The following is a 16,206-nucleotide window of genomic DNA, read 5'->3' on the forward strand; positions in this document are numbered from 1 at the left end:
AAACAATGTAAAGAATTCAAGTAAATAAATGGGTTCATTTTGGAATGGGCAATGAACCCAAGTACCCTACCTCAACATTTTTTGCTTGCTGTCTCTTTTGCAGAACTTATTTGTTTTTAATATATTTCTTCCTATAATTTATAGTTTTTAAAAACTATGTTCTGCAACGTACTGCTGCTAAAAAACAACAAATCTCATGACATATGCCAGTGATATTAAACCTGATTCTGGTCATTTAAAGCTGTTTTAAGGTGGAGTTCCTTTTCTCAGAGTGCTCGGAATCTTCTCAACCTCAGAGAAAATTCTGGAGAAAAAGTAAGACAAAGTACAGAAATGTTGGTGAGTCTGGAGGACCTGAGTTTTATGGAAAAATTGAATAGGTTGGGACTTTATCCCATGGAATATAACAGATTGAGAGGAGGTTTGATAAGGTATACAAACTTATGAGGGGTATACACAGGGTAAATGCAAACAGGCTTTTTCCACTGAGATTGGGTGGGACTACAACCAGAGGTCATAGATTAAGGGTGAAAGGTGAAATATTCAAGGGGAACTTGAAGGAAAACATCTGTACTCAGAGGGTCATGAGAGTGTGGAACGAGCTGCCAGTGGAAGTGGTGCATGTGAGCTTGATTTCAATATGCAAGAGAAGTTTGTATGTGTTTGTGGAAAGCAAGGGTATGAGAGCTATTGCAGGTCGATTACAGTGGGTAGCTTAAATGGCTCAGCATGGATTAGATGGGTCAAAGGGCCTGCTTCTATGCTGTACTTTTCTATGACTCTATGACTAGATGTTGCTCGACCTGCTGAATTTCTTCAACAGCTTGCTCGTGGCTCCAGATTCCAGCATCTGCGCTCTCTTGTGTCTCCCTTATGTTGCATCATCCGTTGGCAGATGGAAGCTTATGGGCTGAAATGTTAACACCCTTTCTTTCTCCACTGATGGTGCCCGAATATTTCCAGCATTTTCTGTTATTATTTCAGATTTCAAGCAACTGCAGTATTTTGCTTTTTGCTGTTAATAATTTAGCTGCTGTGGCTGAAGGATGTGACCTGGTGAGCTGTGGAGAATTGCTCCAAGAAAAGACAACATTCGGACTTGGAGAGGCTGGTCCTGCCAGTGATGTCAAGGTGAGAAGTCAGAGTTTAGAGCTCACAAGGATTTCCTGACTCACTTACATGAGCTGAAAAGTACTTTGTTCCAGACAGTGCAGTTGAGCCATATTTGGGGAGATGAAGGTGAAGGCCAGGGCTTGGAGGAAATGCATTTATGGCTCTCCTAATTAAATAAGGGGCTTCTCAGAGAAAGACAGCTTGGCACATTGATTTCTCCTGTCCTGGTGAGAATGAATAGGGATTTGCCAGTGGTATAAAAATTCAAAGTAAATTTATTATTAAAATACATATATGTCACCATATACAACCCTAAGATTTACTTTCTTGAGGGCATATTCAATAGATCTATAGAGTGATAACCATAACAAAATCAATGAAAGACCACCCAACTTCGATATCCAACCAGAGTGCGGAAGACAATAAACTGCAAAAAGAAAGAAATAATAATAATAAATAAATAAGCAATAGATATTGGGAACATTAGATAAAGAGCCCTTGAAAGTGAATCCATTGGTTGTGGGAACATTTCAGTGATGGGGCAAGTGAAACTGAGAGAGTTAGCCCCACTGTTTGAAGAGCCTGATGGCTGAGGGGTAATAACCGTCCCTGAACCTGGTAGTGTGTGTCTTGAGGCTCCTGTACCTCCTTCCTGATGGCAGCATTGAGAAGAGAGCATGGCCTGAGTGGTGGGTGTTCCCTGATAATGGGTACTGCTTTCCTGTGACAACGCTTTGTGTAAGTGTGCTCAAAGGTGGATCGGGCCTTACCTGTTACAGACTGGGCCATATCCACTACTTTTTGTAGGTATACAGCAGGCAAGTGCCAAAAGTGAATTTGTAATGCCAGAGTGACTCAGAAGGCCCATGAAAGACCAAAGCTCTATCAGTACAGGTAATGCTTCTTACATTCAGAAGAGGAGGTTCTTCATGCAATGGGTATCACAGTCCATGAAGCACAATACAAAAATATTCAAAGGACAGCAGATTAACACAGTATCAATGCAACCCCATCTTTGGATGATAAGCAAATATAAAAATACGCTTCTTTTACTGTATATGCCCTCTGTTGAAAAAAGTGTTTTAAACTGGAACATACAGTAAATGCTGGAGAAAGTCAGGCAGCATCAATGGAGAGGAATAAGAAGTCAATGTTTCAGGCCAAGACTTTTCATTGGCCCAAAACGCCAACTCTTTTGTTATATCCGTAGATGGTGAGTTCCTCCACCATTTTGTGTGCGTTATTCTGGATTTCCAGGTTTCTGCAGAATATCAAGAGACTTTTGAAAGGTCAGAGTGTTGGGGCTGGAGTCAGGCTGGTTCAGCTCGCTGCTTCACGAGGTTTACTCATCTTTGCACTGAACTGAGGCTGTGGCCTGCAGCTGATGGGCTCCTGAATCAGCTGCAGTGGTGACTGGCTTTGTGGCTGTGGATCCATTTTCGTGAGCTTCAGTTCTGAATGTTATTTGCTTATTTTTATTGTTTGCTTAATTTGTTTCCTCCCTGCAAATTGTATGCTTTATGGTTACTGTTTTTTAATGGGTTCTAATAGTTTGCTTTGTTTTGAAGCTGCTTGTAAGGAGACAAATCTGAAAGTTGTATATAGTGTACATACTTTGATAATAAAGTACTTTGAGCTTTAATCTGGCTTCTGCCCTCTTCCTTCCCAGCCTTACGTCCTACAGCTCTATAGGACCCTGGTCTGACCCCACTTGGAGTACTGTGCTCAGTTCTGGTCGCCTCACTACAGGAAGGATATGGAAACCATAGAAGGAGTGCAGAGGAGATTTACAAGGATGTTGCCTGGATTGGGGAGCATGCCTTATGAGAATGGGTTGAGTGAAATTGGCCTTTTTCTCCTTGGAGCGACAGAGGATGAGAGGTGACCTGATAGAGGTGTATAAGATGATGAGAGGCATTGATTGTGTGGATAGTCAGAGGCTTTTTCCCAGGGCTGAAATGGTTAACACAAGAGGGCACAGTTTTAAGGTGCTTGGAAGTAGGTACAAAGGAGATGTCGGGGTAAGTTTTTTACTCAGAGAGTGGTGATTGCATGGAATAGGCTGCTGGCAACGGTGGTGGAGGCGGATACAATAGGGTCTTTTAAGAGACTCCTGGATGGCTACATGGAGCTTAGAAAAATAGAGGGCTATGGGTAACCCTCGGTATTATCTAAAGTAGGTACATGTTCAGTACAGCATTGTGGGCCGAAGGGCCTTGATTATGCTGTAGGTTTTCTATGTTTCTTGATGAAGGGTCTCAGCCTGAAACATTGACTGTTTATCCATTGCTATAGATGCTGCCTGACCTGCTGAGTCCTCCAGCATCTTGTGTGTATTGCTCTGGATTTCCAGCATCGGCAGAATCTCCTGTGTTGGATTAATACCTCTTTATGGATCATTGTAACGATGACAGTTCTAATGTCTCTTTATACTGACATACAAAGTACAACCGAATGCCTTTCTTTGCTTAAGATATCCTGGGTGCAGTAGGCTCACTAGATTCCAAGTGACTATGAATGACAATTCACGAGCATTACCCAAACATTGTCTTCCTTTTATTGTGAATAAGTCAAAGTTGTTTCATACCAGTGCTCTATACGTTGTGACCATACTTTATTTTGTATTTTGGTTATGGACATCTTTCAAACAATGATTTAGAAATACAGAGAGATTGTTGGAAGTAAGGAATACGCAAGTGAGGTACACAGTATCTCTGAAAGCGGCAACCTGTCAGTAGAACAAGTAAACCTGTGCATTATTATAAGTTACATCAAGTTGCTATTTTATATATAAAGCAAGAGATTTCCTTTTTCCCACCTCAACAAGACAAAAATATATACAAAACATAAAATGTACTGTTGCACTTTCAATGTGAGATTTTCTTATCTAGATAAGGCTAAACAGGAAAAGTGAGCACAAGTGGCCTTGCTCCCTTTAACACACCATGGTTGAGAAAGGTATTTTTTCACCCAGTCTTTTAAAAAAAAGATTTTTTTTCTCTCTCTTAAATTCGCCTTTGCAGTAGAAAAAATATTTTTGAAAGGATTTATCTTTATTACAACATTGGCTCTGAAGCAGCTACGTAAAAAAATAAAAAAGCCAGCTGTGTATTTGATCAGTTAGAAAATAAGGATTAATCGCTCGTTAATTGTAATCAATTGGTATTTGTATGTTGGATGGAAATAATGTAACTGCACTGTATAAAGTAACAATGTCCAATTCAACAAATCCACAGTATTTTTAAACGGGTATATTTAACCATCTCAGAGGTTGTTTTGTGTTGTCCCACAAAAATGCTTACTTTCACAAATTGCTTGGCCACTGGATTTGATTAAATTATGACAAAAAAGAAACAATATTTGCTCTTGTAAAAAAGCACAATCCTTTCAGTCCTTTGCTTCTAGTAGTATATTAAAGTGGTTAAAAAGCAGTTGTTATTTCACTAAAGAAGGGTCATTATCGCTCCAGTTACAATTCATAACAAGAATTCAAATGCTGCATAAACACAAAGGTAACAGAATCATCTTTACCAAAGAAAACATGATTCACATGAATTTTATTAAATATTTAACTTCTATAGCTGATTTTGGTGTTGTAAATGTATTGTTTCTTTATTTTATACCTTTTTCATCTTTCAATAACTTGGTCTTTCCGGCAAGTCTGGCATCCATTGTTACTCTTGATGAAGTACCACCTTCTATCATTTAGAAACTATTTATTTTTTACTTATTTTATTTAAAGTTACAGTGCGGAATAGGCCCTTCTGGCCCTTTGAGCTGTATCACCAGCAACCCATTAATTTAAACTTAGCACTAACATAGAAGAGTTTACAATGACCAATTAACCTATTAACCGGTATGTCTTTGGACTGTGGGAGGAAACCGGTGCACCCAGAGGAAACCCACGCATTACACAAGGAGGACGTATAAACTCCTTTCAGAGGACGTGGGGATTGGACTCCAAACTCCAACGTCCCAAGCTGTAATAGCGTTACGCTCACTTCTGTGTTATGGTAGGACTGAGTTAGCTTATCCGAATGGTCAACCTCAGAGGGTATTTAAGAATCAACTAGATTGTTGCTGAGTCTGGATTCATATCTAGGTTGTACCAGCTTAAATGGAATATTACCTCATTTGAAGGGAATTGGTGAGCCAAATCTGGTAGTTTATAAGATAATCATTTTACAACCACCAACACTGGCTACTTTTATCAAAATTCACAATTATTAACCAAATTCAAAACCCTTGCTCTTGGTGAGATTTGAACTCATATTTATGGATGATTAATCAGGTATTGGGATTACAAATTACTTAACCACAATACCCTGAGCGTACCCAAGTATTCATACATGCTTTGCAAAATAAAGAAACAGGAGTGGAAATGAATCAATTTGAAGTACTTTAACACTTATGATTAAAATTCAAGGCACATACATGATACACCAAGACGGTGCAAGATTATGAACTTTGGTTCCTTGCACAATGGAAAATTAGGAACAAAAGGAGAACAAAACCCAATATTTTGACATTGTCATCTACACAAACATGAGTGGACATCTGTATTACAAAAGTTGTGATTGATCCTAATGTGATTTTTTAGCATTCTTGCTGTAGACATTTTCTTTTTAAAAAATCTGGATTATCATTATGCTGTTTGTAAATTTAGTGCCAGGTTAACCAGTATTGCTTATTCCAAAACACTGGCTCAGCGTCAGAGCTGTTAGTTGCCAAGTGGAGGCTGGAGAGAATAAATATCTCAGTGGGCTCATCATCTGTGTTTGGATTAATCGAATTGAATCGATTAAACCATAATCATCCAGAGGTTTAGTGAACAGCTAACCCTTCAGTTGTCAGTAACATCAGCACATCCAGGATAAAGTACTGTGTGAATATTTACCTATCTCTAACAATATAGAATACTGTTAGTGCAGTGTTCTTTGCTCTAAAATGGAGTCTCGTCCTTCAATTATCAACGTGCCCCTTATGTAAATCTGGAAGTTATCCATTGATATACTGGACAACTGGCGATGTCATGGAATGGTACACGGGCAAGATTGTGCTTATGCATGTTTCAGTCATGCCATTAAGTAACTTACACCCTCCCCTCGGGGGGTGGGGTGGGGGGGGGGTTCAACACACTCAGTGGGGCTGTCACAACCAAGGGGCTTTGGGATGAGGGTAGGAGGGGCAGTGCTGGCAAGGAACAGGCCATCCTTCTCACGACACAAAGGGCAGAGGGGAGCAGAATGTAAAGTTCTAGTGACAGACCAACCTACCTAAAAGACCTGGGTACAATTCATTAGTTGCAAATGCTACGTTGCCCTATAAAATATCAGGGATGGTAAAATGGTGCTAGTTTTGTGAAAGGGTAAGGTAGCTGAACTTTCAGTCCATTGTCCCAACATACAGCTGGATATCTATTTAAAAAAGGAATTACGTGTCATGATTGTGGTTTGCTCATCTGTACAGCTATTGGGAAAGATATAAAAAGACAGCTTCAGTTTTAATGGAATGACTGTAAATGTTTCATATTACTTGTGTATGCCACAAAATTCTGCTCAATTAATGTTATGACAATTTTGATCTTCCTACGTGATCAATTTCTCAGATACCTACCTGAGATTCAAATTCTTTATGGTTGCCATGGAAAGATAACTTAGATTAAAATACCATTAGCTGTACTTTTTAGAAAAAAATGTGTTCTTGAAAACTGCCTAGTCACACGGAAAGTCTGCAAAGTTTTAACATTGGCAAGGAGGAGTGTACCCTCATTGAATTAATTACCTCATTGTTGGAGAATAAAGACACCTTTATTTTGCTAATCAAAGGCTGTGCTCTAAGCTGATGTTGCAACAGAAGCATTCCAAGTGAATGTTATCCTTATTATTATGAAACTATCTTGCTCTTGTACTGACAGGTGTAATTAGTGTTGGGGAAATCTAATTACAGCAATTTTGTTCATTTGACAGAATGTGGGCATTGCCAGCAAGGACAGTTTTTAAAGCCTCTCTTTAATTGCCCCTGGCTCATGGAACAGTGAACAATTAATAATCAATTTTTTATTTATTTTATTTTATTTATTTAAAGATACAGCGTGGAACAGGCCCTTTCAGTCCAACGAGCTGCACCGCCCAGCAACTCACCCATTTAACCCCAGCCTAATCACAGGACAATTTACAATGACCAATTAACCTACTAACCGGTATTTAGACTGTGGGAGAAAATCAGAGCACCCAGAGGAAATCTACACCCTCACAGGAAGAATATACAAACTTTCTTACAGAGGACTCCGGAATTGAACTCTGAACTCAAACACCCAGAACTGAAATAGCGTCACACTACCTACTACGCTACTGAATTGCTGTCTCTCTGGAGCCACATACAAATCCAAAATAGGTAAGGGGATTAATTAAAATAAATGTTTATCAAATATTTTTATCACTACTAAGCACAAATTGACATTATATATTATTTTAGAAGTACTGAAGATCCAGTTAAAGCATTGGATTAAGGTACAGGAACAGCTTGCTGGATTTGGATTTCAGTCATCAAATGTATATAGTTCACACTGAACTTTCAGCCTCGGTTGAATTAACAGGGCCATTGATTGGGATGCTCGAAATGATGCATTATCCCTGGGCTAAAGGTGCTGGGGCACAATGAAGTCTGGAACTACCTCCTCGGATTTGTAGGCAGTGACCTCTGCTGGAGAGTAGGAGAATGTCAGGCACAGCTCTTCATGCTGTCTGTGGGTTCAGATTCATAAAGTGATCTGACTGAAGCTACAGGAGAAGGAAGGGAAGGGAAGCCTTGAGTTGACGGTGATAAGCCCCACAAAAAAATCTACCACGCCAAGAGATAAATCCCTGTAGGGCAAGAAGATGAGAAAACATGGAAGATGAGGGTGAGGAAGGGGACAAAAGGTCCTGTTACCCATCAATCTATATTAGTTTTCCAGATTAAGTCCCCAGGATGACTGTGCAGATGTTTTGACCCTATTTCAGAAACTATGTCTTTAAATGCTAACATATGGGGGTTTAAAAAATTACATTTATGAACATAGGCCTTGATTGTACAGCAACAACTATACAGCATACTTAATCTCTTTTTTTTAAATCACATGACTGCTTTACAAAATTGTTGCTACTTAATTTTTGTAATAGAAAAGATAGCAATTTTTTTACACTGTATAAATTACACAGTTGGCAGACACAATCTGTCTGGACAATAATTCACAAATATATTCTAAAAGTCCTATAAGTTGGGGGGTCTCAGACTGCAGGGTCATGTGTGACATTGTTCCAAATCTGGAGCCCCACTAGTACAGAATCTGCTGTTGCTTCTGGTGTGGCAGTCTGTGTAACTAATAGCCCCATTCGGAGGATATATTGACTGCAGTCTAAAATCCTCCTTCAACATGTGTTCATTATTTAATGAGACTATATGAAAACTGGTCTCAGTCATTTCGAGAATGGTGTTGTCCTTTTTGGTCCCGGCCTCACAGTAGTCGTCTTTCCTGCGGCCACGGTTGTACTTCCACGAGTGTGAGTCGTACTTCCCCTTTTTGTGCATGTGCCAGCAGAAGACGCCCAGCAGAGCGACCAGTATGATGAGCACTGCGCCCCCTATCAGCCCTGCCAGCAACAACGGGGAGCTCAGTTCCTGCTGGGTGGCCTGCTCAGGGCTGGAGGGCAGGTTTGTGTTAAAAGACGGCGGCTTGGTTGTGGCCTCTGAGCAAACTGTATCATCCTCAGGGTAAAAGTTGTTCGAGGCGTCCAGTAGGACCATGCAGATCCTGTAGGTGGACCTGGGCTCCAGGTTCAGCAGGCTCAGCTGCTTGGTGTCCCCGCTGACTATCCTCTCGTGCACAATGCCGCCCACCAAACTGTGGCCCAGTTTCACCCACGTGACCCGGTACTTGGTCACCGTGAAGTCAGCCAGCCAACTGATCCGGATGCATGTGTCGTTCACAAACCGAACGGCAAGCCGCAGCGGACCTACCGGGGGAGAGTCCGTGAATTCGTCATCGCCGCCGGGCACAGGTGGGCTTGAGCCAGCTGAGAAGGGCCAAATGGAAGTGTTTGCAGCAGGAGTCAGAACAGTAGAAAAGACCGTGGGTGAGGCTGATGGCGAGGGGGCAGGGGATACGCGGGTGACTTTGGGAACGGTTGTAGAAACGGGACAGGACACCAGATTCATATTCAGATCTCGTATAGCCATGCCCCTGACCTTGTCGGGCCCCTGGCACATCAAGCCACGCACATTGATGGAAAACGAAAGGGACTGCAGCCACTTGGTCACCCATTTTATATTGCAGTCGCAATACCACGGATTATTCCTCAACAGAATTTGTTTCAAGCTGGTCATGCCATCAAATGCCCCTTTTGCCAGCATCCGGAGCTGGTTGTTGGAAAGGTCCAGCCTCTCGAGCCGCTTCAGTTGCCTGAAGGCGGTGACCGGGATCTGACTGATCTGGTTGTCCTGCAAATTCAGCTTCACCAGTCGGCCACCAGGGAGGTTCGCTGGGGGCCGGGTCAGGGAGTTCCGCACCATCGACAGCTCAGTCAGCTGCACCAGTTGTCTCAAGGCTCCCTCGGCAATGCCCTTATTGGCCAGGAGGTTCCCATCCAACACCAGGCGTTGAAGGAGAGTCAAGTTCTGAAATGCCAGCTCCGACACAGTGGAGATCCTGTTCTCGTCCAGCCGTAATTCTTCCAGCCCCAGTGGCAGCCCCACCGGCACACTGCTCAGGTGGTTCCTGGACAAGAACAGGAGCTTAAGGCTAGTAGCTTCTCGGAAGGCATTGTCCTCAATGCCAACGGTCGAGATGGAGTTGTCATCCAGGTGAAGCTTTTCAAGGTTCTGCAGTTGGCTGAGAGCCTCCCTGGAGACCGTCTGGATGTTATTCTCCTGCAGGTGCAGCTCCTTCACGTTTTTTGGTAGATTCACAGGGAACTCGTCCAGTTCATTGCCGTAGAGGTACACGGTCTGAACAGAGAGCACATTTCGCAAGTCAAGTGGAAATCCAGCATTGTTGATGACATTGTTTTGGAGGTAGAGAATATTGGCCCCCTCTGGTATCCCAGAAGGCACTGATGTCAATTCACGGTCATTGCAGTAAACAAATTTCTTGTCGCAACGACACTCTGAAGGACAGAATTCCGCCCAAGTTATCTGTGTGTACAGTCCCAATAGAAACATCGTCCATAAATACAATAAAGTACTCCGGTCCTTGAAACAGACTCTGGTCTGTGACACTCCCATCACTCTAACCATTAAGGAATTCTAATTGCAAAACAGCAGGCTGTTAAAGAATCCTCAAAGCCAGAGGCAGCTCCAGTTATTGTAAAGCTGGTATTGGCTTCATCCAGACACTCAGGAGCAGAGACTGGATATGTGCCTGGTGAGAATAATCCTGGTGGGCACTTTCTCCTTTGCTTCAGTTGTGAGAGCAGCAATTTGTTAAGTGGAGTCGGTCCCTGCAAATTCTGCCATCTAAAGCAGGACACTCGGTGATAACTAAAGCACATCACATACTGCTTTCCCTGGTGATTGGCAATTGGAAATTGCACATATACATGCATGCACACAGCCTAGCAGTGTTGGGTGGGTTTATTAAATCTGGAGTCCCTTCGTCACACACTGCCGTTCCAAGTCAGGAAGCCGTGTCCGTGGGCATCTAGAATCCTATACAATTAAAACAAAAACACATACAAACACAAGGAATAAATGAGCAGTTCATTGGGATTCACACACTCTTTGAGCTGCATTTGTTTTTTCAAACCTAGGGCTGACTCTGCTGGACAAATCTATGGGCTGTCAGTATATCGTTAACTACCTTCAGCTTACTCCACGCCAGTTAATAAAACAAGACTATTAAAAATCTCGTATAGGAGAGGCAGAGCGTGAGAGAGTGCAGCAGCAAGAAGCAGCCGAGATACTGGCTAAGGTATAAGCAGTGGTTGACTGGATTATCACTAGTGGCTGAATTTAGTACCAGTGAATTAAAGAAAAAAAAATCAAATGAATATGCATTATAAAATTCGATCAGTTTTTTTTAAAATAAACAACGAAACGGTAAATTGAATTACAACCACCTTCACATTCTGTCAGGATCATCATCCACTGGCTGTAGTTCCTCGCGATTTTTGATGGCTATTCGTGCTTTAGACGGAGCCGCGCAGTCCCAGTAGTTGGTGTAGGCTGACTTGGTCTCCACTCGGGCTGCCAGCATCAGTGTACAGCGTCCACGCTCAGCCCAGCGGCGGGTTCCGCTTTCCCTGTCTGACCATGCTTCAACACTTCCCTCTCTCTCTCTCTCTCTCTCCGGAGCCCCTCAAGTGCAGCCTCTGCTCTGGTGCCGCTTCTAGAGATGAGAGGATTTATACGTTAGGCAACAACAAAAAAAAGGCTACAGCCACTTATTACCCTTTCGGTACCCCCAGCCTGTAGTGCTGGCGCATACAGCGAAATGCCAGTAATAATGCGTCTGATCAGGCTGTTTATTGCTAATGTAAGTCTTCCCTTTCCCTTTTAAAACCCATGGGAGATGTTTACAGTAATGAATTCAGCTGACAGCGATCTCCCTCTCTCACACAGACCCTCCCACCTCTCTCTCTCTCTCTCTCTCTCTCTCTTTCTCTCTCCCTCATGTGAGGAAGCCTTCGCTCCGGCGGCAACGTTTTCCCTCGCAGGAGCGAATGCCCGACTCCTCAGTTCGCTCAGAACCCCTCTGACAAATTGTGGAATTGTTCGATAAATGATGCACTCTGGCTGATATTTTATCAACCCCCCCCCCCTTTCATTTTACTGACCTTGAGCCCGGACAGAAACATATGATCCCTTGCAGTCAAATAGCTGTTGGAACTATTTAAAATCTGCCTTTAGCCGTTCGGATTTTTTTTAAACAACACTTGGCGCAAACCTTCATCGGCAGTCAGAGACTATCTGACACTCCCTGAACTATTAAACAATCCAAACTATTAAACGGTAACATCAAAAGAAAGTTCCTAATGAATTGGACGATTGATTTCCCTTTTTTTGTCAATCGCTGATCATTCAACAGAGGGAGAGGGAGGGAGAGAGGGAGAGGGAGAGCAAGCGAGAGAGAGAGGAAGAGGGAGAGCGAGCGAGCGAAAGAGAGAGAGGGAGGGAGGAAAAGAGGGAGTGCGAAAGAGAGAGAGGGAGAGAGGGAGAGCGAAAGAGAGAGGGAGACAGAACGAGAAAGGGGGAGAGAAAGAGAGAGATGTTTTACACCGACTCCACCGCAGCCGAGTCATCAATCTGTTCAAACCTTTGCGGAGACAATTAATTGCGATCGAACCAAACATTTTAGCTGCGATTTTTTTGCAAGAGACATGTCTGGGCTACACTAACTGCATGCGCCCGAAAGATGGACGCGCACAAGAGGGAAATATCGAACAGTTTTCTGCACAGATTTCTGACCATAATGAAAGCACAGAGGGTCGATTTAGTCCCAGTCCCGTGCTTTCTCCATAATAATTCCTCCCTGGAGAGCAGAGGGTGCAGTTAAGCGATAAAGATTCTAATAGTTCTACCTTGCACGCCGAACGGATTGTACTCAATGTTTTAAAAATCCCTGCAAAAGGCGAATTAGTCGTCAAAACTGCGGAGAATTGGATGCATCTCATTACAGAATTTGCGGCAAGTTTTAAGGAAGCTCTTCTGCGAACAGTTTTTCAAAATCTTGCATCATCCGAAGTTATAAACTCGCGAGTTGCTCTAGTCGAATGAAGATCTCAGTGGCTCTCCAGATAGATCCCCGCCGTGAAGCACCGTGAATCTTCGCCTCAAGTTAGTGTTGAAATTGGGGAAACATCTGTCCTCCGACACGACAGCGAGCAAGCCAGAAAGGGGAGGGGGCGGGTGGGATGTCTGTGTTTTAAACAGGAATCGGGGCAGCAGGGTAGCGCTAGGGTTAACGTGTGCGCAGCGCTGACAAGTGATCCGGGCGGCAGATGCAGCGGGTTATAGCGAGGTGGCAGTGCAGTACAAGACGCGGGCGCTCACCGTGCGCTCAACTGGCGCGAATGGGAGGCGTTACGAACAACAGCTTTCGTAACGATTTCAATCTCACCAACTAAACACACACACACACACGGTGCTGCACAGAGAAATAAAATACTTTGGGGGGGGGGAAAAACTCAATACGCAGACGGGACGAGTCTATGAGAGGACACGCACATTAACAGGAAGGTTGGGGAAGGAATTTTGCTACCCCCCCCCCCCCATTCCACAATCGAGGATGTTGGTGATTTATGTGTGGAGTGCTGAAGGCACTTGATTGTGAAAATGGTTTCTCCACCTCCCCTGCCCTCTTTCAATGTTTCCTTTTCAATAAATGAACACCTGGTTGGCAGTTCCGCTATGTTCGTGCTTTACCTTTCCGCTAACGATGTTGGACGCTCAGCGTTCCGTGCTGTTGAGCCGAAGCGCCCACGTTAGAAGCGGAGCGCAGTGAAGAGTAGTTGGAGTACAGTATTGGAGACGCCCCCTCTTTTGCTGGGGTTACTCGGCGAGCCAGTGTGTGAACACGCTCCTTTAGAAAACTGCGGGAATCGAAAGAGTTACAAATGGAGCTTTAATCTCTCTTTTCCCCCCACTGGACTCTTCAAATCCCGAGAATCTCTCTGACGCCAAGAAAAAGCTGAAGTATTTGGTTGCTGGGTGGTCCTTAAATAACCTGTCACCAGTGTCACTGCTACCAAGGTCACGCCGTGGCTGGAGTTTCGACTGTGGGGCACCGACTCCCGCAAATCGCCTTTCGTTGCTTGAAGCCTCCCGTCTCAAAGCTGTTGAGGCACAACCTTCAACCAGGCTGAGGTTGCATACAACGCCACGTCTCTCCGATCAGGGAGAACGCGTTTTGTTTTGTTTTTACACACAAAAGGCAAAAGGGAAAGGGAACAAAAAAAACAACGAAGTTTGGGGATTAAAGATATGGGTTGTTTCTTCGTGGACCTTCAGAGGCAAGATTGGCTTCTGCCCCAGACGAGCTGTGGTTTCCCGGAAACTTCAGACTTGGAGCCGGAGATTATCTGGCAGGAAGAGCTTCCCGGCTACAGAGGTGGCGCTTGCCTGTTGCAGGCAATATCTGTACAAGGCTGAGGAGTTCAAAAGGGTCCATGAACTGTAGTAACAGGACGATAGTGGTACTATCCATCGGGAAGATGCTTGGTCGGAGTAGGCAAAGATGGAAGTATCAGTCAGTGCAAAGGAGTGCTGAAGGTGATGTGGTTATAATGCTCTAAAATTAAATGACCTCACCAGGACAGCTAAGGTAAGCATACTAATATGCAAATATGATTTTGTTCTATTTTGCATCACTCATTTCAACTCCTTTCCAACTGCTATGATTTTTGCAGTGCAGCCTGCAAATTTCATGCTGCACCCTTCTGCAGCAATTACTACCCCTTCTTCCTTTCTTTCCTTCCTTCACCTCACCCACCCCCAATGCTGTAATTTTTCACTATTTACTACCCTGACTTACAGATGCTCGAACCTACTCCATTTTGCAACACAATTCTTTCCACCTTTAGGTCAAGGCTGACAGGGACATGAAGGGGCAACACATCCCACTTAATAGGCACCCGATCTACAACCTAATTCTCCATTTTCTCTATCACCAGCACACTGTGGCATCTGAGATTCCTACAAAGCTCACTGCTGTTGGTGCTCCAACAACACCATCCAAATCTGTGGCCTCTATCACTAACAAGGAAAAGGGAAGCCGCTATGTTAGAACCTCACCTACTGCAGGCTCCCCTCTGAGTTGCACAGCATTCTGACTTGAAACTGTTCTGTCACTATTCACTGGGTCTAATCTTGGGGTTTTTCTCTCTCATCCCACTGTCCAAGAGAACTCCGGACTAGCAGCAACAGAGGAACAAGAACGTCTCAAGAAGACAGCCATCATTTTCTCAAGGCAATTGGCAGTGCTGAATAACTGCTGTCCTTGCCACTGATGCCCGGATCTCACCAACAAGCGCTAGGAGTGTTGTATTCACCAAGTGGAATGGGGGGGGGGGGGTGGAGTGGATGGGGGAGAGAGAGCTGTTGTTGGTTTTAAGACCATTGTCTTTCCCACCTCCCATCCCAATTTCCTTTCATCCCTTCCTGCTCTTTCCAGAATCCAATCACCTACCTTGGCTCATCCAATCACTAAGAGTTAACACTAGCATCATTTTGCTTGCACCTTCCCATGCCCCAACCACCACCATTACAGCTTCAGGGCCTCTGATCAGCTGTCCGAAAGCAGACAATGAATTTTAAAAGGGCAGCGCTCCAGAACAGGACCTAAAACTTGACCTTGCACTTCAAACTTAACTCAGAAAATGGCATCCATAAATAGTGAATGAATCCCTGTTCAATAGGTTCAATAGGTACATTTAATGTCAAACAAATATACATCCTGAAATTCTTTTCCTTTGCAAACCTATCACCCTACAATCTTCAGGTTCTTGAACTAGTGTGAGTAATTTCCGTCACAGCTAAAGCCCTCCCTAGCACTGAGTACATCTATGAGGATGTGTAAATAAGCATGCATCATCAAGGATCCCCACTGTGCAGGCCATGCTCTCTTCTCACTGCTGCTATCAGGAAGGAGGTACAGGAGCCTCAGGTCCCACACCACCAGGTTCAGGAACAGTTATTACCTTTCAACCATCAGGATCTTGAAACAGAATGGATAATTTCACCCACGTCAATGGTGAACTGACTCGACAACTTATTGACTCACTTTCAAGGACTCTACAACTCAGTATCATTTATTTATTTTTTATTATTTGCTTGATTTGTCTTCTTTTGCACATTGATTGTTTGTCAGTCTTGTTATTTATAGTTTTTTTCATGAATTCTATTGTCTTTCTTTATTTTCCTGTAAATGCTTGCAAAGGAAACGGATCTCAAAGTAACATATATGTACATTGATAATAAATCTACTTTGAACTTTGAATGAGTTCATGAACTTGCATTTGTAGTTTACAACTTCATAGCTTGCTAAGATCTTTCAGGTTTCCTGTGGTTTATGGAACAGTTCACTTACACAAGCTAACTCCACCAAAAAGAGATGTA

At 43.4% G+C, this 16,206-nt stretch overlaps 1 protein-coding gene and 1 long non-coding RNA gene across 5 annotated transcripts in view; one reads left to right on the forward strand and one right to left on the reverse strand.

Annotated features, from left to right (window-relative positions):
- Positions 1-3,647: 3,647 nt before the first annotated feature.
- Positions 3,648-16,206, reverse strand: part of LOC140724720 (leucine-rich repeat transmembrane protein FLRT2) — a 108,873-nt gene continuing 96,314 nt past the window's right edge. The window contains exons 1-3 of one of the 4 annotated variants that reach the window (XM_073039193.1): positions 13,516-13,628; positions 11,211-11,479; positions 3,648-10,800 (exon numbers count right to left, since the gene is read on the reverse strand). In XM_073039193.1, the coding sequence (XP_072895294.1) occupies positions 8,398-10,389 (1,992 nt within the window). In that variant the 5' untranslated portion in view covers positions 10,390-10,800; positions 11,211-11,479; positions 13,516-13,628 and the 3' untranslated portion in view covers positions 3,648-8,397. Of the gene's footprint in view, positions 10,801-11,210; positions 11,480-11,927; positions 12,164-12,671; positions 12,887-13,515; positions 13,629-16,206 lie in introns of those variants that run through there. The other 3 variants (XM_073039192.1, XM_073039194.1, XM_073039191.1) reach the window with 3 other exon arrangements.
- LOC140724721 (uncharacterized) overlaps positions 14,107-16,206 on the forward strand; it is a 122,480-nt gene continuing 120,380 nt past the window's right edge. Inside the window, exon 1 of the long non-coding RNA XR_012098157.1 lies at positions 14,107-14,413. This is a non-coding gene — a long non-coding RNA (uncharacterized lncRNA). The remainder of the gene's footprint in view (positions 14,414-16,206) is intronic.

This window comes from Hemitrygon akajei, chromosome 3, assembly GCF_048418815.1.
Source record: "Hemitrygon akajei chromosome 3, sHemAka1.3, whole genome shotgun sequence".
NCBI classification, from domain to species: Eukaryota; Metazoa; Chordata; class Chondrichthyes; order Myliobatiformes; family Dasyatidae; genus Hemitrygon; species Hemitrygon akajei.